Genomic DNA, 25,816 nt, shown 5'->3' with positions numbered 1-25,816 from the left:
ATGGACCCAAATAAGCAAGGTGATTATTCGTTGTTATTTTTTGACATAAATTGCAAACAAAAATTTAAACATAGATGTGGTTTTAGATCCTTGCGTCACAGAGTAGAGATGGGTGAAAAGTAATTTATTGGGTGACTAAAATGATCTTCTCTCCTCTAAACAGAAATCCATAACATGCAGGAGAATATTTCATCTGTTATCTCTAAAATCCTAATAATAATTTAACAAAAAAATCTTAGCATCAACATAATTATATTGTAAATTACTATTCTTATCACAAAAACTTGTATCTTGTTGTTAAAATGTCATCACTGTGTATGCCTTATCAAGATACGATCACAGTCCAACATGGACCCAAAGCTATCACCAAACAGGTATTTGGTAAATGCATTTGGGAAAAATAATTCCCCTTTTCCTAGCATATCTAAATGCCACAGTGAGCCGCAGAGGGGTTAGTGGCATTTTAGCTTTGAATTTACTTGCAACTGTATTTCCTTAGCAAATCTAGACTATTAGCCTTAGTTGTTTAGCTTAAAATTCAATGATCTCATACTATTTATTGAAAACAGCAATATAAATGTTTCAAGTTATCGTTACCCTTTTCAAATCTGAGCCATCCTACCAATACGCTACCCACGAAGCAGTGTGTAACCCATGTATGGTTCTATTTTCTGTCCCTAATGCAGTGTTTCTCGATTCAGTGTGCATCCATGTGGCTTGGTAAATACTGGTTTCTGCCTTCGAAGTCTGTGGTTTGGTGCTTCTGGGTGGTTTGGAAATACGCAGTGGCAATTTCCCAAAAAGCACTGACAGGGCTTTCTCGGGCCATGTTTGGAGGACCCACTAGCCTACTATGTGAACTTGTAGATATCAAACTAATGGTGGGAGATTGAAAGAGACATTATCATATTCACCTCGATATCTGTTGAAAAGCACAGTGATGTAGCTGAACAAAAATAAGGATGGATGAAGACCAAAACTTGTTTCTCAAACTGCATCTATGAACAAGAAAACACACAGCTTGTGTTGTTATAGCTTTAATCACCCAAAACTGCATGTTCATGGCTTAAGGCCTGAGACATAAAGCATTTCCTCCTTTTCTTGAGTTTTCTCCTATTATCAGAAATTTGTTTTAGCGGAGCCTGGAGGAGGTGGGGCTGGCAGCCGGTCACCCGGGATGCTCACTCATTCTCCCCGGCACATTGTATCACAGCTTGCCGTGTTATGCTGCATAACTTCATCAGATGACGCCGCAGAGCATCACTTGACAGGAATGGCGGGCCAGATGGCTGTGCAGCTCCATGCCTCTCCTTCAACAGGAGCTGCATCTGGGGGCCTGCAAGGCCTTGGGTTTGCTGAGTCTCTGTGTCTGTTTGATGCATCAGAGAGAAATCAGGGCATAGAAACCTGCTGATTTCCAGAGGAACAAAATGCACCAGATATCACACTTTCATAAATTATTTCTGCTCTGCTCTACTCTACCCTCAGTGTGTTCTCCTCCAGAGGCTAAGATGTTTCTGACTTCTCCCATTCTCTAATGTTGTCTGAAATGTAAGCATGTTTAAAGCACATGGAAACACTGAATTCAAAAGGGTTAAATCAAAGTGCGGAGTCTGTAATACGATTATATAGTGCTTATTTTAAAAGACATACACAAAGAAGTTTTGGGCATGGTTTCTTTCTAGGATGATAATCTTTAGGCAAAGCCCACATCTACCCATATAGGGGTCTTTGACTCATTATCGTTATTGCTTATTGAATTAATATACACTCAGATGTTCTCTGGAATTTACAAAGAATTGATCTAAGTCTCCAGAGACCCAAATCTGCAAATGTTTGAATTCCTTACTAAAATGTCCTTGCATGTCTGACCATACTGAAAATCATCCCTAGATTATGTATAATACCAAATAAAGAATATAATCTGTGGAAATAGATCTTATTATGTATTTGTGAATTAATTTAAAGAAAATTCTGTGTTTGGTATAGATGCAATTTTTGACTATTATTGATCCTTCACCTGACCGAATCTACAGATGTGGAAACTTCTAATGCAGATAGCCAGCCAGCTGCTAAATTCAGAGCATGGCCTGTGGTCTACCCTAACCGCAAAGGGGGATGATGAGCAAAGCTCAGCATTGCCTTGCTCAACACCCCCAGCCACTGGGAATTTCAGCTGGACTCACTGTAGCAATTATGAATGGCCTCCTGTGAAGCAGGCATAATATACTAGGAGACGTCAACTGACTAGCTCCATAACACAGGTGCCACTATTGTGCCAGTGGATTAACATTGCCTGGCCAGGAACTATTGTTGTATACAGGGTTTGCAGCTAAATAAGACCATGGGGTTAGCTTATGCTCTAAGATCAAGAATCGACAAATGGGATCTCATAAAACTACAAAGCTTCTGTAAGGGAAAGGACACTGGGAAAAGATCTTTACCAATCCTACTGATAGAGGCCTTATATCCAAAATCTACAAAGAACTCATGAAGTTAGACCACAGGGAGACAAATAACCCTATTAAAATATGGGGTTCAGAGCTAAACAAAGAATTCACAGCTGAGGAATGCCGAATGGCTGAGAAACACCTAAAGAAATGTTCAACATCTTTAGTCATAAGGGAAATGCAAATCAAAACAACCCTGAGATTCCACCTCACACCAGTCAGAATGGTTAAGATCAAAAACTCAGGTGACAGCAAATGCTGGCGAGGATGCGGAGAAAGAAGAACACTACTCCTCCATTGTTGGTGGGATTGCAGACTGGTACAACTATTCTGGAAATCAGTCTGGTGGTTCCTCAGAAAATTGGACATTGAAATACCTGAGGACCCAGCTGTATCTCTCTTGGGCATATACCCAAAAGATGCCCCAACATATAGTAAAGACACATGCTCCACTATGTTCATGGCAGCCTTATTTATAATAGCCAGAAACTGGAAAGAACCCAGATGACCTTCAACAGAGGAATGGATACAAAAAATGTGGTACATCTACACAATAGAATATTACTCAGCTATCAAAAACAATGACTTTTTGAAATTCATAGGCAAATGGATGGAACTGGAAAATATTATGCTGAGTGAGGTAACCCAATCACAGAAAAAGACACATGGTATGCACTCATTGTTAAGTGGATATTAGCCCAAATGCTCGAATTACCCTCGAATTTCATGCACAGAACACATGAAATTCAAAAAGGATGACCAAAATGCGAATGCTTCACTCCTTCTTTAAAAGGGGAACAAGAATACCCTTGGGGGGGAGTAGGGAGGCAAAGTTTAGAACAGAGGCTGAAGGAACACCCATTCAGAGCCTGCCCCTCATGTGGCCCATACATATACAGCCACCAAACTAGATAAGATGGATGAAGCAAAGAAGTGCAGGCTGACAGGAACTGGATATAGATCTCTCCTGAGAGACACAGCCAGATTATCGCAAATACATAGGCGAATGCCAGCAGCAAACCACTGAACTGAGAATGGGACCCTCGTTGAAGGAATCAGAGAAAGGACTGAACGAACTTGAAGGGGCTCGAGACCCCATATGAACAACAATGCCAACCAACAAGAGCTTCCAGGGACTAAGCCACTACCTAAAGACTATACATGGGCTGACCCTGGGCTCCAACTGCATAGGCAGCAATGAATAGCCTAGTAAGAGCACCAGTGGAAGGGAAAGACCTTGGTCCTGCCAAGACTGAACCCCCAGTGAATAGGATTGTTGGGGGAGGGCGGTAATGGGGGGGAGGCTGGGGAGGGGAACACCCATATAGAAGGGGAGGGGGAGGGGTTAGGGGGATGTTGGCCTGGAAAACAGGAGGGAGAATAACAATTGAAATGTAAATAAGAAATTTTTTTAATAAAGTTGGAGAAAAATAAAAATAAATAAAATGGAAAAAATAAAATTAAAAAATTTTTAAAAATAAGACCATTGGGGACAATTCTTCCCCAGCAGCATAAACAGGACCTCTGTCATTGTGCATTAAAAGTTTATGATGAAAGTTGAGGATTCCTAGAGCATTCCTGACTGCCATCTTCATTACACAAGATGAGCACATCCAGAAGTCTCTGTATCTTTAACCTTTAAATAATCTGCTCTATGTTTGGGAGTAAGAGTGCCCAAAAACACGTGAGCTTAAACCAAATGTCAGTAAGATTGGTTTTAACATGTTCAAAGATGTGGCTGTACCTTAACCGCATAGAGATAAATACTAGATATAGATGATATAGATAGATGATAGATAGATAGATGGGTGGATAGATAGATAGATAGATAGATAGATAGATAGATAGATAGATAGACAGATATAAAGGTAGGAGTAGGGGCAGAGGTAGGGGTAGAGGTACAGGGAGAGAGGGGATGGGGGGGAGAGAGAGAGAGAGAGGATATTCTGCCCTTCCCAAATAAAAGTCCATGTTTTTTTTTAAGGAGAAAATTATTTGAAAATAATTCTCATGGTCTCTTTACATACTGTCAGCAATAAATTTTTCTCCATTCTTTCATTTCTTGGTGGTACTAACTTTGGCTTTGCACTCAACAAGAATATAAACTCCTTAAATTCTGTTGCACTAAACGCTCACGGACCACACCTTCAATTCAAATAAGTTTTAGCTCTCCTCTGAAAAACTAGAAAGATCTTGAATTTTGAGATGCACAAAAGAATGATCAAGAAAATGCTACCTTTTCACCCTTTAAGTTCTCCAATTGCTGCCTGGAGAAAAAACAAACAAACAAACATTATTCTAACTCCTGCCATGTATGCCTGAGTCAGTGAAATCCACGGAACTGCTCCTTATTTTGCTCCAGTTGTGGTCACTTAGCAAAGGCTGAAGGACTGGCTGTTTCTAATCATGAAATTTCCCCTGCACAGTAACCCACTTATTCCCGATGTCCTGCAGCTTAGAAATCAGCTGGCGTTAAATTTAAGATTAGTTGTATTTTGAAATCTTCTTCTCCTTGGCATAATTAATACGTCAGTCTTGAACTCAGAGCCTAGCTGCATACAAAACATTTGCTTCATATGGAACATTATGGTTATAAACTATTTAGCTGGAGTTTGTCACCACAAAAAAAATACCTGACGTAAAATTGTTCAAAATACAGAATACAAAATACAAGGACAGCTCTTTCCAAATTTTACAATTTGTTTCCTCTCTTGCTCAAGAGCTCTAAGTAATCCAAACTTCGTTATTCCTGAAGTTTTTAGACCCCCTTTCTTAGCTTGCTTCCTATTGTTGTAGTAAACACCATGGACAAAAGCAAGTTAGGAGAGGAAAGGGTTTATCTCATGTTACAGTTTACAGTCAATCACGATGGAACTGCGGGGTGAGATCTGTAGCAGAAGCCATAGTAAGCCATGCTTACTGGCTTCCTGAGCACCCCACTTGCTCAGCTTGCCTTTAAGTACAACCCAGGAACACCTTCCTGGGATGGCATGATTCATGGCCTGAGTCCTCACCCAGCATTCATTAATCAAGATAATACCCATAGACTTGACTACAGGCCAGTCTGCTGGAGGCATTTTCTCCATTGAGGTTCCCTCTTCCCAGGTGACTCTTGCTTGTTCCACATTGACAGAAAAACAGCACACCGTACCACCTATCGAGTGAGTGAACTTGTCCCCATTCATAAAGAAAACAACAGCTCTGAGACATCGCAGACAACATCATCAATCACATCCTTTTATTTAGTCTTCCTCTCAGGGAATGAGGGATGATGGGATTCTCAGAGAAATGAAGTCCATCAGCTGTGCATTCTCTCCCACCCAGCCTCTCTCCATTAAGGTTAGTGGCATTCAGTTACAACAGAGAACTTTGCCCAGAGAGGCTTTACCTGGTATCACTGATGACCGCACGGAGAGACCTGTTTCATAAGGAGATGACAATATGATAGTAAAGCATTGCATTCATAAAAACTGCTTGGAAATTAGATCTTAACTATTTTCATCATAGCCGTGTGAGTAAGGCAAAGCATACATTGGTTCATCTGTGCAGCTGATCCACAATGTGCACATCTTTTTAAAAAGCATAGGACATAAAATAGGACTTGGGGCATAGCCCAGTTGTAAAGTAGCTTGCCCAGCATGCACAATGACTGACATGTTTTGTTTGTCTGTTCTCATGTTTTTCTGCCTGTTAATTCAAACGAATGTGATAAAGTAAAAGGGAACAAGCCTGTGCTGTGCTCGATGCACTCCAGCACATCCAGCCTCCTTTCCCTTGTCTCCTCCTCAAGGTGGAGACCCAGATAGGAGAGTGATTGCTGCTCCAATCCACATTTCCAAGTTGAAATCCAGCAGGAAAAACTCAGTCTGCTGGCCTGACACCTTGAACATGGAGTCCTTGGACCAAGATTCAGAGATTAAATCATGAACCCACGTTGACGTGTTCACTCCTTTGTAGTAGACTTTGGCTTCATTTTCCAACAGACAGGGCAGCCAGCATTAATAGGGTATGGGGAACTCAGATTAGGGGAAAGTAGTTCAACAGGAGAAAAATAAAGTATGTTACAGGGATATGTGCTCCCCCAAAGGGACTTGGCTATGACAAATACTACCTGGACCCCTTACCTGTGAGTCCACCACCAGTTCCGCTTCGGACTCCTCCTCCCGGATCCACATACATAGTCTAGAATTTCTCCTGCCTTTGCAGTACAGTCTTCATTTAGAATGCTGTTTATTCTGGCTTTCTCATTGTCCCTTCAGATTAAAGATCTTGAAAACGTCACCTGCTTTGGTGTTTACTCTCGGCCTTCCACTCTCCACTCAGCCCTGTGCGTTATGAGGGCTGCTTTCACGGCTCTCCTGAACCCACTCTTGCAAAAATTCCAAGAATCAAGTTGCCACTCATAAACAGATAGTACAGGAGCTCAAGGCTGATGCTCATGTGGCCCTGTAGGTACCAAACCAATGGTTTGCTTCTTCTTTCTAAAGTTTGCCTTCTTTGGCCTCCAGCCACTGCTTTCTCCTACTATCTTTGGTGGTCTTTCTTATATTTCCTCTTAGACTTCTCTTCCTCTTCAGTTACGTAACTGACTATGTTCCCCACATTCGTTACTTAGTCCTACTTTCTATCCACTGACTATTCCCTCTACTCAAGCAACCTAAGTGATAGACATGATGCTGTCTGCATCTAGCACTGATAACACGTCTCTAGCTCAGCTCAAGTAGCAGCACTGACTTGAGACGCACAACCAAGACTTGGGGACCCGATCAGTACTCCATGTAGCTTCTCTCCCAAGCTGAACTGTCAGTACACAGTCTTTAGCCACATGTGACTTTTGAATACTTGAAATAAAACTACCATGAACTGAGATGTGCCACAAACATAAAATATTTCAATGACTAAATATGATAAAAATACATTATGAATAATTTGATTATATGTTAAACAATATCTTGGCATATAGATAGATGATAGATAGATGGATGGATAGATAGATAGATAGATAGATAGATAGATAGATAGATAGATAGATAGATAGACGGACAGATATAAAGGTAGGAGTAGGGGCAGAGGTAGGGGTAGAGGTACAGGGAGAAGGGGGAGAGAGAGAGAGAGAGAGAGAGAGAGAGAGAGAGAGAGAGAGAGAGAGAGAGAGAGAAGTACTTCTACTTGCTAAAAGTAGAAGGGATTTCTAATAATATCCCTGCTATAATATAGTAATGCAAACAAGGTAGGGCCTCCTCTTTGACAGATCTTGTCAAGAGAGTCTTCCACTAAACCAAAATCCACTGATTAGATGTGGCACAGAATAATAGATTGGAATTTATTTTGTTTCTATTTGCAAACCATAATCTATACATATATTCAAATATTTGAAAAGAAGACATTGTTTGCTGATACCAAAATCCATAGGCAATCTTATTGTCTAGAGATAATTCCCAAAAGCCATTGCAAAGTTCCTAGACAACTGTTCTAGAATTAATATTTTTTAATACATAAAGCTTTCAATGTTAGCTTGCATACATCTACTTCGGGGCCTTGTTCAAGGGCACATTGCCTATGCCTGCCCCTGAAGTGTGTTGACAACATGCTACAGCCATGTTAGGATGCAAATTTGTAACAAGCCTCAGGTGAGCCAGAAACCACACTCTGAGGACCACTGCTTTGCACCATCAGTACCCAGCTTTAGCAGACGATATTGGCTGCTTACAATAAACTGAACGCTTCGTGCATAAGACCTTCTAAAGCTTCATTGAACTTCATTACCAACGGGAACACATGGGGAGACCTAGTCTGCAGTTTTACATTTTGCTCGCTGTGAAGACTGATCATGAGTCTTATCAGACTAGAAATCTGTCATGAGACAACAAAAAGCTGTACTGTGAAACGTCTACCTGTCTTTCATTGGCATTTACAGATAAAACAGCTTACTGTCTATCTTAATTGTCTCGCTTACAAGATAAGGCTCTAGGAGCCCTTCGGTTCTCTCCTGGGATGTGGGATTTGCTCAATGATATAAATGTTATCCACTCTACTTCATGTTTTCTTTGCAGGTGCTCTTAATAGGATTGAGAATTCTGTCTATAGAACAGCCTTCAAATTACGATCTGTTCAAACTCTTTGCCAATGTAAGTACAAGTTCTTTGTAACACTCAAAACAATCTGACCCTGATAGTGTGTAATGTTCAATTTATGAAGAAAAGCAAAACGTGCCCCACTCAAGTGACTTCCTGGATCAGGAAAGCTGGACCTGTGCATTGAACCCACTGGTAATACACAAGACGTGGGAGTCGGGGAGAGCTCATGGTGGGGGAGAGCTCATTGTGAGCAATCTACCCATATGTTGCTTCACTGACAGCAATAGAAAAGGTAGGCAAGGATTTTTGAAAGCAAAAAGTCTCAAACTCCAAGACAAAATATCACAGGAGCTCCAGGTAGCAAGATCCAGTGACTATCATTATTCGGAATCTTGTAAGATTAATGGACATCGCCTTTATCTGCATGGTTGTAATTTAGAACTCTCACAAGACAAGAAGCCCCTGCATTCCAAATGGCGGGCCCAGACGATAGTGGCTTGTGATCAATGATTAAAAAAATAAAAGTTTACAGCAGCTGCCTGCCACCTGTGGCCAGGTTTTATTGAAGAGGTATTCATGAAACCTGCTCCTCCATGCCATAGACTCTCCCTTCAAAGCAATATCAGAAAACAAATAAAAAATTTTATTATGCTTGGTGGATTCCTTATCTGTGAGGGTGATTTATGAAGTAGTGAGAAGCTCGGGGTTTTATCATTTCACAGGCTGAAGCATTTTAAATGCCAGCTCTTGGGCTCTTGACATCTCCACCTCTCGGGTGGTACAGGGAGTGTTTATTAAACTTGTCTGTCACCCTCTGTTGGCAGGGAACTACAGGGCTAGCTAGATTTCATTCTTCTCTCCATTCTTTGCCTTGTAAACTTTTTACATGATGCCTATACCTATGAGTGCCTGTGAGAAATCGCCCACAGTTTTTGTAAATAGCCCTGGTTTTACAAAGTACCATCTCATCATATTGATGGAACCAAGATTTTTAAGAAGTGATATTTCTGAAGACGAACGAGACCCACACAGTCCAGTAATTCAGCCACTGATTTTAGGATGCCTTTAAATTTTATTTTTCGCTATGGGACCTGCAAACACACCATTTCAACACACTACATCCCATCTGATGCTAAGCTGTAGAGAGCAAAGTTGTATCCAGGTAGGAATGGCCAATGTTTAGTCCTCCCAGGGAAAAGTGCAAAAAAATCCTCTCCCACTTCATCACCACAGGGTTTCAACTTCCTTTGAAGGTTTATTCTTCACGTTTCCATCTCTTTTTAACTTCAGTCACACCCACATCCCCAGCAACTGGTCTACTAATAGTGTTTTCATGCCTTAATGACACACAATTTCACACACAAAAAAAAATCTAGGTCCATAGTGGACTTATTTTTCTTTAAAAAATGACAACCGTAAAACAAACAAACAGCAACACCACTTAAACACCAGGAGATATTTGCTGGGTTTGAAGCCATTTGCTCCCATCAGAAAATAGTCCCCATCTTTTGTTTGCTTCCTGCAGTGGACTTGATGAGCAGCTCCCTGATTCAGCAAGTTCTATGGCATGGACATTTGGGGGAGATCACAGTGACCTCCATTTCTGTGCAGCAGCTTTTTCAGGAGCTCCGGGAGCTGTTTCAGAGAACTGGGATGGGAAGTCCAGTCCAAGTGCATCCAAGAGCACCGGAACTCACTCTGAGTCTTCTGATGGCCATGTTTGACAGGTGAGGATGTGCAGATTGTCCTGTGACTGCAGGAGCGAGATCTCCGGCCACTGGCCACTTAGTTCTGTCTCCCATTCACTTGAGATCTGGTGTGAAGATGTTCTCTCTACTTGTTGGCTTGATATTTGTCACTAACCAACCCATTGCCCACTCAATAAGGAAATAAAGAAGTGTTCCTAAGTGTTGATTGTACAAAGGATGCATAGATAGTTAAAAGCAGAAAGTCTCTCTCTCTCTCTCTCTCTCTCTCTCTCTCTCAAACTCTTCTCTCTCTCTCCTCTCTCCCCTGACCCCAGAGCAGAATCGCCACCTTTTGGAAGGGTAAAATGTCTTTATACTACACTTCGCTCTTCACTCTCTAGTTGCATATTTCCTGTTCATTTCTTTATCATGTTTTGACTTAGTTGGGTGTTTAGCTGAGATGTACACAGACAACTAACAGTTGATATCTCAGAGGTCCTCTCTGGAGACACTGGCTTTGTGAATCTGTGTGGGCACATGTGTGTGTGTACACTGCATGCTTTGCTAAGCTGGGGATTTTTTCTGCTGGTTCTCAGTTGGTTTGAAGAGAAGGATGAGTAAGAGAGTGAGGAGGAGAAGATGATGATGGTGATGGTGATGATGATGATATAAGCTTGCCTCCTGAAGGCAAGCACAATATAAATGCTTACATTCGTTTGTATTCCTGATTTGCTACTTATTTCTAACTTCATAAATAATAAAGAAATACATTCCTGAGTGATTTTGTCATGAATTCAGCCTCTTTAAACATTAAACCTTGAAGTGTTTATTTGATTGGTATACTCCAACAGCCTTCGTATCTTTGATAAATTGTCTGTTGAGGGTAGAAATTTACACAGCTAGTGGGCAGAGTGCAGTCAGGCTCAAGGCTAGAGCCCATGAGTATTTTTGGAGTGGTACGTGCTTTTTTCTTTTTCCCTCATCTTTGATGTGTGGAATGCAGGTAGGTGAATCCTAGGGACTAAGGCTTCCTACTCCACCAGGATAGCCATGACTGAACACCCAGACTTGGCATACTGCTTATCACAAAGAAGCATTCAGTAAGTACTTACTGAATTATGAATGGATAAATGAATGACTGAGACAATCACTTTTCCTTTAGTGCCTTGTTCTGCCAAGTTCTAAATCTATGAAGAGACTATCAGAAGCTAATAACATAGCATCATATATGAAATACCTGTAATACTTATGATTTTTATAAACCACTTACATAAATAACCCTGCCCTTTCTACTCTTGTCTGTGATTTGTGACTTGTGGCCCCACAGAACAGGATCAGGAATTCTTAAGCTTCAACCTGTGGCTGCCGCGCTGGTTGCCCTCTCAGGGGACAGCCCTCTCACAAAGTACAGAGGTAGCATGCATAGACATTAAGTGTGTTCTGAAGCATGGTTCTGAAGCCCCAAGTCTGTCACCCCGTCTGCTAGCTTCTGCATCCCTGTCATAACGAACTGCTCTTCAGCCTGCCTCAGCATGACCGGTTTGGTTTGGGTTAGTGTTTGTTTGTTTGTTCACTTAGATACTTTTATTTTATGGGTGTTTTGTCTGCATGCATGTCTGTGTACCACATAAGTGCAGTGCCCACAGAGGCTAGAAATTGGAAGTCAGATGCCCTCAGTCTGGAGTTACAGACAGTTGTGAGCCTTCTTGTGAAAAGTGGAACCAAACCCAGGTCCTCTGGAAAAGCAACCAGTGCTCTTAACTGCTGGGCCACTTCTCTAGTCCCTGTCTTGTTTATACATTTAAAAAAATATTTGATGGGTTCTCTTTAAAAAAAATCTACACTTTCTAGTTTTGTATTACTTGGTTACCTTTAACATTTATGATTTTAGAGAGTATGCAGAAACCATTAATTACTATTTAAAAAAAATAGGGATCCTCACTTTGCTATTCACCAATCTTTACCACAGAGGTCTGGACTTACCAGAGGGTGAGGTGTGAATGGGTCATCAGTTATTGATGGTCTGCCCTAGAAGGCCTTCACAGGAACAAGCAAACAATAAGAATATCAGTCTGCAGTTCATTGTACTCACAAAGAAACTTTCTCCAAGCATGTACTCTTCATGGACACAAGGACTCAATGAAAGAATTCTCCTCCCTTTATATGCCTAGCTCTTTTTCAGCTCTATGCAGAAAACAACAGGAGAGGTGATGAATCCCAAGCCCGCATGACCCGAAGAGTTTTGAGAGCCTTACTAACAGATCTCCAGCAGGTAAATCCCTATACTTAGGAACTCTCAGTTGATGTCAGTCATATTAACCTATTATTATTGTTGTCGCTGCTGTTGCTGTTCTTACAATGTCGGTTCATCTTTATGGAGCCCAGTCCTAACCCTGTCTGCTTCTTTCTCTGCACTGAGCCAGTGACCTCTCCAAAATGTGAGCCACCTTTCTGGTACAGGAGACCTGAACCAGTCAACTTGAGAAGCAGAGATTTTATTGTGGCTCACTGCTGTGGAAATTTCAGCCTGTGGCCACTTGTCCCTGTTGTTTTTGGACTGTGGCAGGCAGAAAATATCATAATGGGAGCATGAGCATATGGTAAAGGGAGCTGCTCATCCTATGGTGGCCAAGAGAAAACAAAAGACTAGAATCTAAGTGTCCTTCAAGGGCTTATCCCAAATGAGGCCCCCACTCAACAATTCATCTATTTCCTGATGCCACCAGGCTGCAGCCAGGCCTTTAATACATGCCTTTGTGCATGGGGGAGAGGGGATACTTAAAATCCAACATAACACACTCTCATTCCCAAAGTTCTTCATCGTCCGTTCCCATCTTCAGCAGAGGCCCATATTCCATAGCTTCACGAGCAAAACCTTTGTAGTTTGACTTAATCTTTCTCTCTAAAAACAACACATTTCTGGCTCTCATACAAAAATTCTGCTATTCATTAATTAGAAAAAAGTCAACTTTAAGATGTCATAACTAACCAAAGGGGGAAAATATCAGATTCAGAAGATTAAGATGGATTTATAGATAGGCACAAAACTGAGTGTTGCGGGAGGTGTGCTGGCTTGGGTTTTAGGCTGGTGTTATAGGTAGACACTACACCTAGCTTCTAAAAATGTGAGTATCACAGAAAAATGCTATACAAACCTGAGGGGTTTGCACGCGCGCGCACGCGCGTGTGTGTGTGTGTGTGTGTGTGTGTGTGTGTGTGTGAGAGAGAGAGAGAGAGAGAGAGAGAGAGAGAGAGAAAGAGCACTCTTTGCTCATTTGATGCTGTCCCACAATCCTTTTTCATTCTATACCATCCTTGTTCTCTTTCTTCTCCGTGGGGCACGTGCTTTCTAATCTCTATCTTGAGTCCACATGGCCATCTCCCTGCTCCACAGTTCTGTTGTTGCTGCTCTGCACTGTGGCTTGCATTTTGCTCCTTGAACTTCTCTGCTCTGGTATTTACTTTTTTTTTTCTTTCTCTAGCTTCTCTGAGAAGTTTCTGAATTGTTTATATCCATTTTCTTGCTGTTTGATGAGCTTCCTTGTTAATCCTTATGACCGTGTTTTGATGTCTGCACATCGAATAAGTAGCTAACTGTCTTAGTTATTTTTTCATTGCTTTGACAAAACACCATGACTAAGGCAATTTATAAAGGAAGCATTTAAGTTGAGGGTTCATGGTTCCAGAAGGTTAAAGTTCATGGCTGTAATGGCAGGGATTGTGGCAACAGACAGGGGGTTATGGTGCTGGGGCAGTACCTTGAGAACTACTAAATAGGGAGTAGTGTAAGGAGAATATCAACTTTGAGTGTTGACAGTGGAGGGTTTACCTTCTTCCTTGATGTCCCAATAAAATTAGTTCTTCATTTTTAGTTTACAAGACTAAAGTAATTAGTCTGCAATAGGGATGTTGAGTCCCTTTAAACATTTTGTTCTCAACAGGCCAGGAATAGTATTAAAATTAAGATAATAGAGAAAGAAATGATGGAGTCTAATTGACCCATAATAATTAGTGGGCGTTCTGCAAGTTGCCCACCAATTCATGTGAGAATGAGTAGAAAAACTACCAGGATTCACTGTAGGGATTGGGTGAGTAGACGGAATGTAAGACTGTGTTGTTTTGAGATGTGGAAGTATGGGAGGAAAGGCAGGGTCAGAACTGAGAGGACTAAGCTACCACACCTCCTAGTTTGTTGGGGAGAAATGGCGGACTAGTGTAGTCAAAAAGGAAATGTTATTAAGGTTTAATATGGAGGGATTAGGTAGGCTGACTAGAGTGTAATTGTCGGGGTCTCCTAAGCAATCCAGGGAAATAAGTCTGAAATTGTGGGGATAAAAGAATAAGAATAAGGGGCCTATGATACCTTAGATTCTGTAGTAGGGGTAAAAAGGAATTTTATCTGCAATAGAATCTAGGCCAGATTACATCTGATCCATAAACATGACTTAGAGACAGAGAGAGCTAACTAGGAATGGTGTGGACTTTTAAAACCTCAAAGCCCACCCACCTTCTATTGACACGCCTCTTTCAACAAGGCTACACCTAGTTCTTCCTAAACAGTTCCACCAATTGGAAACCAGGTACTCAAACATGAACTTATGGAGGTCATTCTCATTCAAATCACCACAGTGGCTATTCCAGTTTTGAAGTGTACCTTTGTCTGGGAATATCCGTTAACAGTAAATCTGTGTAGACTATCTAGGCAGATTTGCTGTTATGGTCCTTAAGCCCATGAATTCCATAGCCATTGCATTACTGGGAGGTGTCCTAAGCCTGGACCATTGCAGCCAGCACAAGTATAAATTGAAATTCCAGCCTTATCTTCTAAGGTCTGCCTATCACTGAGAGTTAGTTATTCAGAGTTCAAGGTTACTCTCTCCAGCCAGAAATAACACAGACTGGAATCTGAGTCCGTCTCACAGGGCCTAAGGGCTCTCAACTATAGCAGTATGGACCTAAAGGTTTTGTCCATAGGCACAGTCCTAGTGACTGCCTCTTGATGAGTCTTATTGTGACCAATGGAAACGTCTAAACCTACCTCCTCCTCTTACCCCAACCAAACGTGCTTTAGATACTGCTCTGCCTCAGGTTAATGGAAGATTGACACTGGCTGTATAGAACTGCCACCCTGCCTTCTTAAGTGGGGGGAGGGGAGTGCACATGTGTGTGTGCCAGAGGGTATATACATAGAGAAAACTGGGGAGGATATCAAGTGAGACTTTGATTATAAGAGTTTGGGTACCTTACCAATAGCTACAGCACTAAAGAAAATGTCTCTTCTCTTCCATCAATCATTACCTGGATATACATTCTCCAAGAGGAGCAGGGATGCTGACAGACTCCATTTTGCATAGGCTTTGTGCAGGAGAGCATAGCTGCTCTGAGTGTGAAGGCAACAGCTACACAATGTCCAGACATCAGTATTCCATGCTTCTCTCCCCATTACCTCCAGCTCTTATATTCTTTCTGATGTTCCCTGAACCTTGAGGAGGAGGTAATAAAGAAGTCCCATTTATGGCCAGGCACTCAACAGCCATTTATTTTCTGCACTTTGACCAGCTATGGGTCTCTGCAGTGACTGCCAACCATTGCACACAGAAGCTCGTCTGCCCAGAGTTGACAGCAGGTTTTAAATTTTTTAGTAAGGTTAAAATGTTGCTGGCAGTGAGTGTTGGGGGGGGTTTCTCAGGAGCAATAGAGAGGCATAAATGTTCTCACCCCCAGACAGGATTCAGCTCTGAGACAAAGGAATTAGAAAATAGTTTTAATTGGGAAACAATAGCACAGACACAGGGGGCAAGATGTGGACAGAGTCACATCTTATGGAAAAGTTCGATAAAACAGAAAATAATTCATAAACTAAAGTGGATAAAGGGAAGAATTTCCAGGATTAGTCTGTGTTTTCCCAGCATGGAGTCTACTCCTTTTGTGTTCCTCTGTGGAGTTTTCAAATGTGTCAGAATATCAGATGCATAGTGAGGAATGTCAATTATGAAAACCTAATGACATGGAAATGCTAAAATAAGCAAAGGACACTTAGGATATATCTTGACATGGGTCCCAACTGGCTTCACAAATATCCTGGCTTTTGCCTGTGTTTTTGTTTTTCTCTTTTCTTTTGTTACCGGACTTTTAAAAGGGAGAGACAGAGATAGAGGTAGAGAGACAAGGAGAGACAGAGAGATTGTTAGAAAGAGACCAATTCAATGCCAGCTTTGAGGAAAACTGAAGAAATTCTCTGACTCAAATCTGCCGCATGGGGTTTAGTGTGGTTTTGTGGAAGGAAAGAGGGACTGTCCTGAGAGGCAATGGCAGGGATCCATGCTCTGGGCAGGGTCTTCATCATCCAGATGTGAGCCGTCTTCCCTCGTCTCTGCTGGGAACCACACAACGGACTTGGCTAGCTTGCAGCTAATGAATGAGAACCTCTAAAGTCTTCTTTTCAGCCAGAAAAAAAAAATAGAAAGGACAGTGCACTGGTTAGTTCTTTGTCAACTTGGCACAACTGGAATCACTAGAGGGAAGAGAACATTAATTGAGGAAATGTCTCCATCTTGTGGTGCATCTGTAGGACGTCTTCTTAATTAATGATTAATATGAAAGGGCCCTGCCCACTGTAGATGGCACCACACGTGGGTAGGTGGTCCTGGATTATATAAGAGAGCAGACTGATCAAGCCATGGGAAGCAATCCAGTAAGCAGCAGTCCTTCATGGTTTCCACCTCTGTTTCTGTTTGAGTTCCTGCCTTGACTTCTCTCAACAAAGGGCTGTGAGCAGGGACCTGTAAGCCAAATAAACCTGTTCTTCACAAGATGCCTTTGAACACGGTGCTTATCACGGCAGAAGAAAAGCAAACTAATACAGTACAGAGGGAGGGGCAGTTTTTGTGATGTCCTGGTTTAAGGCAGTTCCGCCCAATCATCAGCTTCTAGCTGCTATGCAGTTTGCTTCTCTCTGTACCATGCAGCCGGCCTCAAAAAATGCCAGGTGCAGGCATTAATACTTTAATGCTCTTCCGGTGGCTGCAGCAGCACATAGATCCTACGGCTGATTTTCTGCTGTCGGAGGCATGTCTCAGGCAACCATCACTGCAGATGATGCTCACCCTTAACTCAAGCAGCTAGAAAGCCAGGGGAGGCTCAATCTACTCATCCACTTGATAACAGTAGCCAGTTTCAAAGTGGATTTGATAAAAGGAACTGGGCAGAGGGGCATTTCCTCTCTCTCCTTTAGAAGTCTTTGTGACTTCCTGACCACCACTCATGGCTTCAAGTTAGCTCTAGTCTCAAAGGTTTTAAAAATCCATTGGTTTTGAATTCAATCAAGGTCAATGGGCTGCTGGGCCGCTGGGCTGCTGGCTCGCACAGCCTCTCCCTCCTCTGACCACAGCAGCGCCAGGCTTCTGAGAGGGCCATTGGGAAGAAGCTTTGCCACTTGCACAGCAAATTGTCATCCCATTGGCTTCCATTGTGGGATCCAAGACACATTATGATAGAAAATTCCAGTCCTTGAAATGTGATTCAAATCATCCCCTTGGAATGCTAATTACTGTTCAGAGTGCCACCCTGCCCGTGCCAGTGTGCCACCTAGTCACGTTGAATTCTTCTCCATAAAACACCTGCAAGAAATTAGCCAAATAGGCAATTCATCCACAATTTAAAAAAGAAAATCTTTATGTAGATATTTAAAGGGGAAGCATCAGGTTAAATTCCACTACAGTAAGAATCCCAACTACAGTGTCAGAATCACAGAGCTGGAATTTCAGTCTTCCGGAACTCCTGTTGTACATATGAACTGAGACCCTCTTTTTCATTAGGGGTAAGGACACCACAGTAAGGAGAATGTTGGATCAGCAATGCTCTTAATGAGTGGCTCAGTTAGTCCATCAGTACTCAGAAGGCAAAAGATGGGAAGGGAATCATTGGTCTGCTGCTGCTGCTGTTGTGGTTTTTGACTACATAACATAGGGAGTAGTTACTTATGCTCTACTGGTGGCAGGGTTATTAACAATTTAAAATACAAGCCATCTTGTTACTAGTAGGCAAATGTTTGTTGACTTTTGGCTGGCTAATTGTCAGCAAAGTGGTTCTAAGTGCCACTTTCCTTATTAGGAAGATGTTTATCTGAGTTGACGGGCTCCACAGGGGGTCTTTGCAATTACTTCTGAGATTGCAGGCAGTGTGGCTGACAGCCTGTGCTGGGCAAGACGTCAGATGTGAAACTGGGACTCTTGTCCAAATGGGAATAAATGTAGGTGACGGGTGCACACATCTGTGTGCACAGAAACCACAGCCAAATGTGTCGCCATCTTAGAAATCACAAGAGGTCCTTAGTCCCTTAGTGATCCCTTGATCTATTCAGTTTTAAAAACATTTAATTAACAAAATTTATATGTATGAAAGCTGTTACGTGCAGTGTGATGTGCACGCGTCTGTGGTTCCTGGGACTCTGGAGATAGGGGGGTAGGATGATTATTCGGGTTCAGGAATTTGAGGCCAAACTGCGAGATCCTCTTTCAAAAGAATAATTACAGAAAGGAAAGAAAAACAAAGGAAAGGAAAAGGGGAGGGAGGGAGGGAGGGAGGGAGGGAGGGACAGAAGGATGGAGAAAGGGAGGGAGGAACAGAAGGAGGCAACACAAGCACAGACAGTCCAGTCCCTTGCACACTCACCATACCCACAGTTACCATTCGTTTGTTGTTAGGATCTAATAACCACTGAAGGAAGACCCCAGACTCAGATAACATGCAAAGGCACAGGGCATTTATTCTGCAGAAATTACCAGCATGCTGGGGTTAACCATGTATCAAAATGGTGACCCCAGAGAAAGTGAGCAAGCCTTTGGGGAAAAGTAAGAGAATTTTAACTAAGGTTAGGTAATCTAAATCTTCATTGGTAGATGTCAGAGAAGTTATATAGGTCTGTTTCTGATTGGCTGCTATGTTAGTTTTAGTATATTTGATGAGGCCTTGGGGAAATTCCAGGGTCCAACTCAGCTTTGAGCTTACAGAGACATGGATAATTAACAGCCCATCTTCAGTTGTTCCTGCTGAAGAGCCCAGTCCGCTCCCCTGGGAACCAAAACTTCTCCATTCTCAAGGTTTTTATTTTTTAGGGCACCTCTCCGTGTGAGTATATGATTCAAAGATGAAGATACCCAAAACCTGATCTCATATCAAATATCAAGTGAGCAAGATGACATCATTAACATGTTACTGTGCTCTGTGTTAGATCCTCAGAACCCAGCCATCACAAATTTTAAGTTTATAGTATTTGAGCAACATCTCCCTAATTTTTTCACTCTAGCCCCATCTCAAAGAAGCTAATTCAGCTGTTTTAGATTTTTCCATGTAAGAGAAATTATGCAGTATTTCTGTATATGGTTAATTTTAATTTTACTCAGCATGTATGTTCCAGGATCATGTATGCTATAGCAAATGACAAGATGTCCTATTTTTAAAGGCTGAATAGCATCAACAAACACCTAGGTTTCCCTTACATCTTGGCTGCCATGAATAATGTGGTGAATGTGTAGATATCTCTTTTTGACATAGTGAGTTCATTTCCTATCTGTCCTTCCTTTCAACCATGATGATGACCACCCCACTTCAAAGACTGGACTTTGCCTATGAAGTGTACCCCCAAGAGACCCTCAAATCAAAAGCTCCCAACCAGTAGATCCTATCATTGAGAAGTGACTGGATCATGAAGACTGATCTAACCAATGTCTGGAGTCATCAAAGGAGATAGACTTTAAATGGACTATTGGTAGAAACTTCCTTTGGGACCTCGTTAAAGAACCAGGTCAACAGTGATATATTTCCCTGGGCTTCTCGTCCCTATGTCCCTTGGTCACTATGAGGTCTGTCTTGCTGAAGCCCAGAAGCTACATACTGAAACCGCAAACCAACCTCAAACTCTACTCTTATGAAGTTCTTCGTGTCAGATATTTTGACATAGGAACAAAACAAGTAATTGAATTGTCATGTATTCAAATGAGATGCTATGAAAACACTTGACACGGTTTTTCTCAAAGCCATTGTTAACTTGAATGCAGTGTCACTATGACCTTCATTTGGTGGTGGTGGGAGAGATGCGTAAAATAACCTGCCTGAGACTCTAAGAAGTCAGATAGTAGACCTCTTCCCTTTGCTACCTCGATGCCTTCCTCCTGTGGCCTTCCCCCTGGCCTTTCCTTTTTCATCAGTCCAACTCAAATGTTACATTACACGAAACCTAAACGTACCTTTTTCTTTTGATGGAGACGGTTCCTCTGTTCTCGGATGTCCAGTGGTTGTTGCTTGCTTGACCTCTGTTTCTGTGAACGTCATTACCCAGGGAATACTAAGTCCATTTTCAGGAACTAACACGAAGTTGCCTTTGCAGATCCCAACTGTGGTGGGAGAGAGCTGTTCTTTGTGTCCCGTGGAAAGTGCTATCCACAGCTGCTTCCGAGGGGTGAGTAGCATGACCGTCCCTGGGAGCTGGTGCAGATGTTTGAAGACTTTGCTTAAACTAGATGTCACATGGATCCCAGGATGACCTGAGTTTGGAGGCAGCCTTGCCTCTAGCTTTCAGATATCTTTAGCAAAACAGTCACGGAAACAGAGGGGAGAAAGAGAAAAGATACCCCTGAACCCACGTTTCAGCTTGCTCTTGCTTCCCAGGTGTTGAGCTCCGGAATCAGGGAGGAAAAATTCCTGTCTTGGGCACAGTCTGAGCCTCTGGTCTTCCTGTGGCTGCCAACCTGCTACCGACTGTCAGCCTCGGAAACAGTCACTCACCCTGTGCGGTGCAGTGTTTGCAGAAGCTTCCCGATCATAGGACTGAGGTACCGTCATGGTCATGCTTCCCATTTAACAAATGGGCCCAATGGTGGAGCTGCATAGCACCAAACCCTCTCTGGGATCCTCTCTATACATTTGGACTTTTCTTGCTTTTAGATCATTAACTCCGTGTCTGAGGCAGCCTGGTTGAAATATATGTATTTCCTATAATTGGTGAAATATTAAGTTTTTTTTCTCTGACTCACACTCAGAAGAAGCCAACTTTTTTGTTCTTCCAAAGCAATGGCTTTTCAGCTTTGGGTCAAGATCCTTTTGGGGTCACACAACCCTTTCACACAGGTCAAATATCAGATATCCTGCGTATAAGATATTTACATTATGGTTCATAACAGTAAAATTACAGTTGCAAAGTAGCAACAAAAAATTTTATGGTTGTTGGGGTCACCAAAACCTGAGGAGCTGTATTGAAGGGTTGCAGCATTAGGAAAGTTGAGAACCAAGGTATAAAACAGGTGTCTTTTGTTCCAAATAAACCTTTTAAACACTTTGGAACTACCCCCCAAGAATGGTTTGTTAAGTGTGAAAGAAACATTAGGCTAAGTGGTTCACAGGGATGATGCCTCTTAAAATGTGGTACAAGCTTTACAAAAGACTGCACTATCATCTCCGGCTTCCAGAAACACTAAATTACCCAGTTAGCAGGTAGAGGAGACTAGTGATCTAAACCCGGCTTCCCTGACTTGCCACCATGAGGGATTCAAAGAAGGCATCAATTTAGATTCAGCCATCAATTCCGATCTGCTGAGTCACGGGCAGATGGATGAGACTTCCAAACCCCTCCTTAGCTTTAACAGTCACAGTTAAAGCCCCTTCCTAGAGGTGTGTTGGGGCACACCCTCAATGCCAGCACTTGGGAGGGAGAGGGAAACTCTGGATGCCAGCGCCCGACACAGTAAGCTTCAAGAAAAACAGGGCTATACAGAGAGACTCAAATAAACAAACAAACAAACAAACAAGTAAGAAAATAAGATATCATGGCTGTGTGGTGGTGGCTCATGCCTCTAATCTAAGCACTAGGGGGACAGGTGCAGAGCAGCCTGATCTACAGCGAGAGTTCTAAGACAGCCGGGACACACAGAAGCAGCAGTGTCAGGAAAACAGGAAAAAAAGAAAGAAGGAGGGGGGGGGAGGAGGAGGGAGGAGAGGAGAGGGAGGGGGGAGGGAGAGGGAGAGGGAGAGGAGAAGGAGGGAGGAGGGAAGGAGAAAGGGAGGGAGGGGGAAGACAAAGCATAAAGATCAAATGTTGTCCCTACTATAGGAATTAAGTTCTAGAGAGATGGGTTATCATTTATGCTCTGTAAAAAATAAGTCGTGTAAGACTGAGATGAGATGGTAGAATACGCTTTGCTAAAATTATCAACAAACCATTGTATTATCCACTCAGCTGTCTTTCTTGTGTCTCTGAAGATGATTTCAGAACATGAAGGAGCACACACAAGGGTAGTTAGCATACTGTCCAGACAATTCACTGTAGCTGTCTACCATGCTGGATGGTTCATCCAATAATCTTGATTAAAGACCCTTATCTTTTCTACCTGGTACCCTGTGTTGGGAAGGGGAGTGCCTTCCCATTTAGTGTGTTAACAAATTTTCGAAGTTACATAAAAATTTTGTAAGGCTAAGAAGGCACTCCCCGTATGTTTGGGGGTACTCATTCTCTACTTGAATATCAGCTGTTTGCTCTCCTAGTGACGTAAGCTGTGCTTCCGTTTCCATTGGCAGATACCGCTGTCTAAAGTGCCTCGACTTTGACATCTGCGAGCTGTGTTTCTTATCTGGTCTCCACAAAAAATCTCACCAGAAGTCACGCACCGTGATGGAGGACTGTGTCCAGGTAACATCTAAGGCAGTGTGGAAAAAAATTCCACTGCCCCCATCCTTACAAGACATTTCATTTAAAAACCTTTCCCTCTGAGCTGAAGGGGATTGCAACCCCATAGGAAGAACAATATCAACTAACCGGACCCCTCAGAGCTCCCAGGGACTAAACCACCAACCAAAGAGTACACATGGATGGGCCTTGGCTCCAGCTGCATATACAGCAGAGGATGGCGTTGTCAGACATCAGTGGGAGAGGAGGCCCTTGGTCCTGTGGAGACTTGATGCCCCAGCTTAGGGAGATGCTGGAGGGTGAGGCAGGAGTGGGTGGGTAGGGGAGCACCCTCTTAGAGGCAAAGGGAATGGAGAGAGGGATGGGGTTTGCAAATGGGCGACTGGGAAGGGGAACAACATTTGAGATGTAAATAAATAAAATAACCAATTAAAAACAAACTTTCCTTCTGTCAGTTAACCCCTAAGACTGTAAAGGGCCAGCTCAACCAACTTTTCTCAGTGTAACAGGGCTCTTGTGTGTCCGAGGAGTAGTGGGTCCTGTAGTAGAAAGTCATAATGACGTCCACTGCTTTCTATGATTGACACGTGCCGTGAGATTAAACATAAATGTGCTTTTTTACATCTCAGCTTTTATAAATGCTTTGGGGAACAAGAAAAGTCTTAATGGGCTACAGTGTACCATTGATCTCAAGCGATAGGAAACATCTGTCAAAGTTAGTAGAATCAGGCGTTAGCAACTGGGATGGATAAGGAAGAATAAGGGTGTTGATTTGGTGGAAACCACACAGTAAAGTGTCTAGCTGTGATCCTCCTTCAGAAAGGTTTTAATATGACTTTCCCTGGGTCCTAAATTTCAAGTACCTTTTCCTTTCCCTTTGGGATAAAAAGAAGAAGAAAAAAACCTAAGTAAAACTTTATAACTCTTGATACTTTCAAAGAAAATCATTAGTGACCAACAAATGCACTTAATTCTAAAAAGAAAGAAAAATAAAATGCGAACACAATTTGCTGTTCTTATGGGGGGTGGGTGGCAGTTGGGTGCCTAAGGAGTGAGAAAACATTGTCTTTTTAACCACTGATTTCCGGCGAATCTGTACAACAAAGTTTCTCTCAAAGGTCATTGCAGTGAAGGCTGAGGTCGGAGTGCCTTCACCAAAGGCAGCTTTCCGGTTCTTTCCGATTCTCCCTTCAAGATCAAGGCCCACTCAGGAAGCGCAGCCGCCTGAAGTTTTCCAAATACTTTCCCCGGGAGCGCAGCCTTGCTCAACAGTTCCTGCTCAGTTCTAGTTCATTGCCTCTGAATACCTTTCTGACCCTGGAAGCCTGCGATTTGATGGTGTTATAGTGACACCGTGTGGTCATCGTGTTAATAGACATTAACTCTAAGAGCTGGAGACTGCAAATAGAATATTTTTGTTTCTTTTCCCTGAAGTTGCTTAGGTGGGCGAGATGGGTGGGTTTTGGGTCATCCACTACCTACTGAAATTGTATACAGTAGCAAACCGGAGAGGGCGTTCCTCAAGTCATCACCTTGTTCTTAAAGGAACCCACATCTCCAAATGTTAGCGACCGTAAACTCAGTCCGATGTGGTTCCTTCTTACAGAATCCCCAATCTCTTTAAGCAGCAGTTACTTATTGAAGCAGTTGCGGGTTCAGCGTGGAGACCTGTGCTACATGCAGGTTTATGCATGAAGGGTATGAAGAAATTCAAGGAGCAAAGATTATTTCTCCCAATCACCAACAACAGAAGCAATAGTTACCAATGCTTTCATCATGCGCCATGTCACCCCCAATGCATAAGGAAAGGATCTGAGGCCCTTTCAATTTTTTACTGGCTTGATTTTTATGTCTTTTATTCATTTGCATGCAGGCGTGCGTGTGTGCCAACAGCCAACACGTGGAAGTCAGAGGACAATTTGTGGGCGCCAGTTTTTTCTTTGCACCATATGGATAGAGGGTCAAACTTGGGTGGTAGGTTACCCACTGAGCCATCTTGTCTACCCCTCGGGGCCCCTTTCAATACTGTTCATTTCCACAGATGTCAGCAACAGAGAATACAAAACTCCTCTTCAGGAGCCTCAGGAACAACCTGCCCCTGAGACACCAGAGGGCAGGAGCTGTGGGGAGGCAGTGGCTGCTGGACCAGCTGGCTTCAAGGGACTCAGCTAGTAGCCACGGGCAGGCCAGGTGCGTGGTGTGGGTGCTGCTGCCACAGCCAGCATTGATTATAGCCACGGGTTTTAATTTTTATTACCATGTATTAATTATATATAATAATGGGTTCATTATAGCATTTTCATACGTTCATATATTTCCATCACTATTCACCGTATTACCTTCTCTTGTCCCGTATTGCTCTTGCTACCCCTTTCCTTTTCCACAGTCCTCTTTCTACTTTCCTGTCTCGTGTCTTTTTCTTTCTCACCCTCTAGCAACCTTTAACCGAATATAGATCTTCAGGGAGGCATGGGGTCTCGAGAATCTCTCTTCCTCTGGCGATGAAATGCTGGTGGGGCCAATCTTAAATAGGTCTCCGGTGCGGGTAGTCATGGGTACCAGAGTTCGAGTGCAGACTGTCGACCTGGAAGATGGTGGTCTACCCCTCCATCCCCTTCTCTTGCTCTGACATCCTTTCTCCTTCTGGGATATTCTCTGGGTCTTGGAGGAGGAGAGACACAGTCTGAGAACTCAACAGCTGCTGATTCTCAGTGCTTGGAGTATTCATGAGGCCCGGCAGCAGATTTCATGCTAAAGCTCCTGTGGAGGGCACGGATTGGTAGAGAGTAGAGATTAAATTACTTTCTATAGCCTTTACGCGGAGAACTAATAGGCAACAGCGCCACGTAGTGGCCACTGCAGTAGTTGCTCCTGCAAGCAAAGGCATCAGGGCCTTAGAAGATTCTGTTTGAGTAACTGCCT

General features: G+C 42.7%; 1 protein-coding gene across 1 annotated transcript in view; it reads left to right on the top strand.

Annotated features, from left to right (window-relative positions):
- Dytn (dystrotelin) overlaps window positions 1-25,816 on the top strand; it is a 60,822-nt gene continuing 35,006 nt past the window's right edge. Inside the window, exons 1-9 of the mRNA XM_032899561.1 lie at window positions 1-19; window positions 8,504-8,578; window positions 10,053-10,254; window positions 11,543-11,628; window positions 12,387-12,487; window positions 20,603-20,674; window positions 20,884-21,047; window positions 22,786-22,897; window positions 24,936-25,084. Of these exons, the coding sequence (XP_032755452.1) occupies window positions 1-19; window positions 8,504-8,578; window positions 10,053-10,254; window positions 11,543-11,628; window positions 12,387-12,487; window positions 20,603-20,674; window positions 20,884-21,047; window positions 22,786-22,897; window positions 24,936-25,084 (980 nt within the window). The remainder of the gene's footprint in view (window positions 20-8,503; window positions 8,579-10,052; window positions 10,255-11,542; window positions 11,629-12,386; window positions 12,488-20,602; window positions 20,675-20,883; window positions 21,048-22,785; window positions 22,898-24,935; window positions 25,085-25,816) is intronic.

Source organism: Rattus rattus, chromosome 4, assembly GCF_011064425.1.
Source record: "Rattus rattus isolate New Zealand chromosome 4, Rrattus_CSIRO_v1, whole genome shotgun sequence".
Lineage (NCBI taxonomy): Eukaryota > Metazoa > Chordata > Mammalia > Rodentia > Muridae > Rattus > Rattus rattus.
This window is presented reverse-complemented; position numbering and strand designations above follow the sequence as displayed.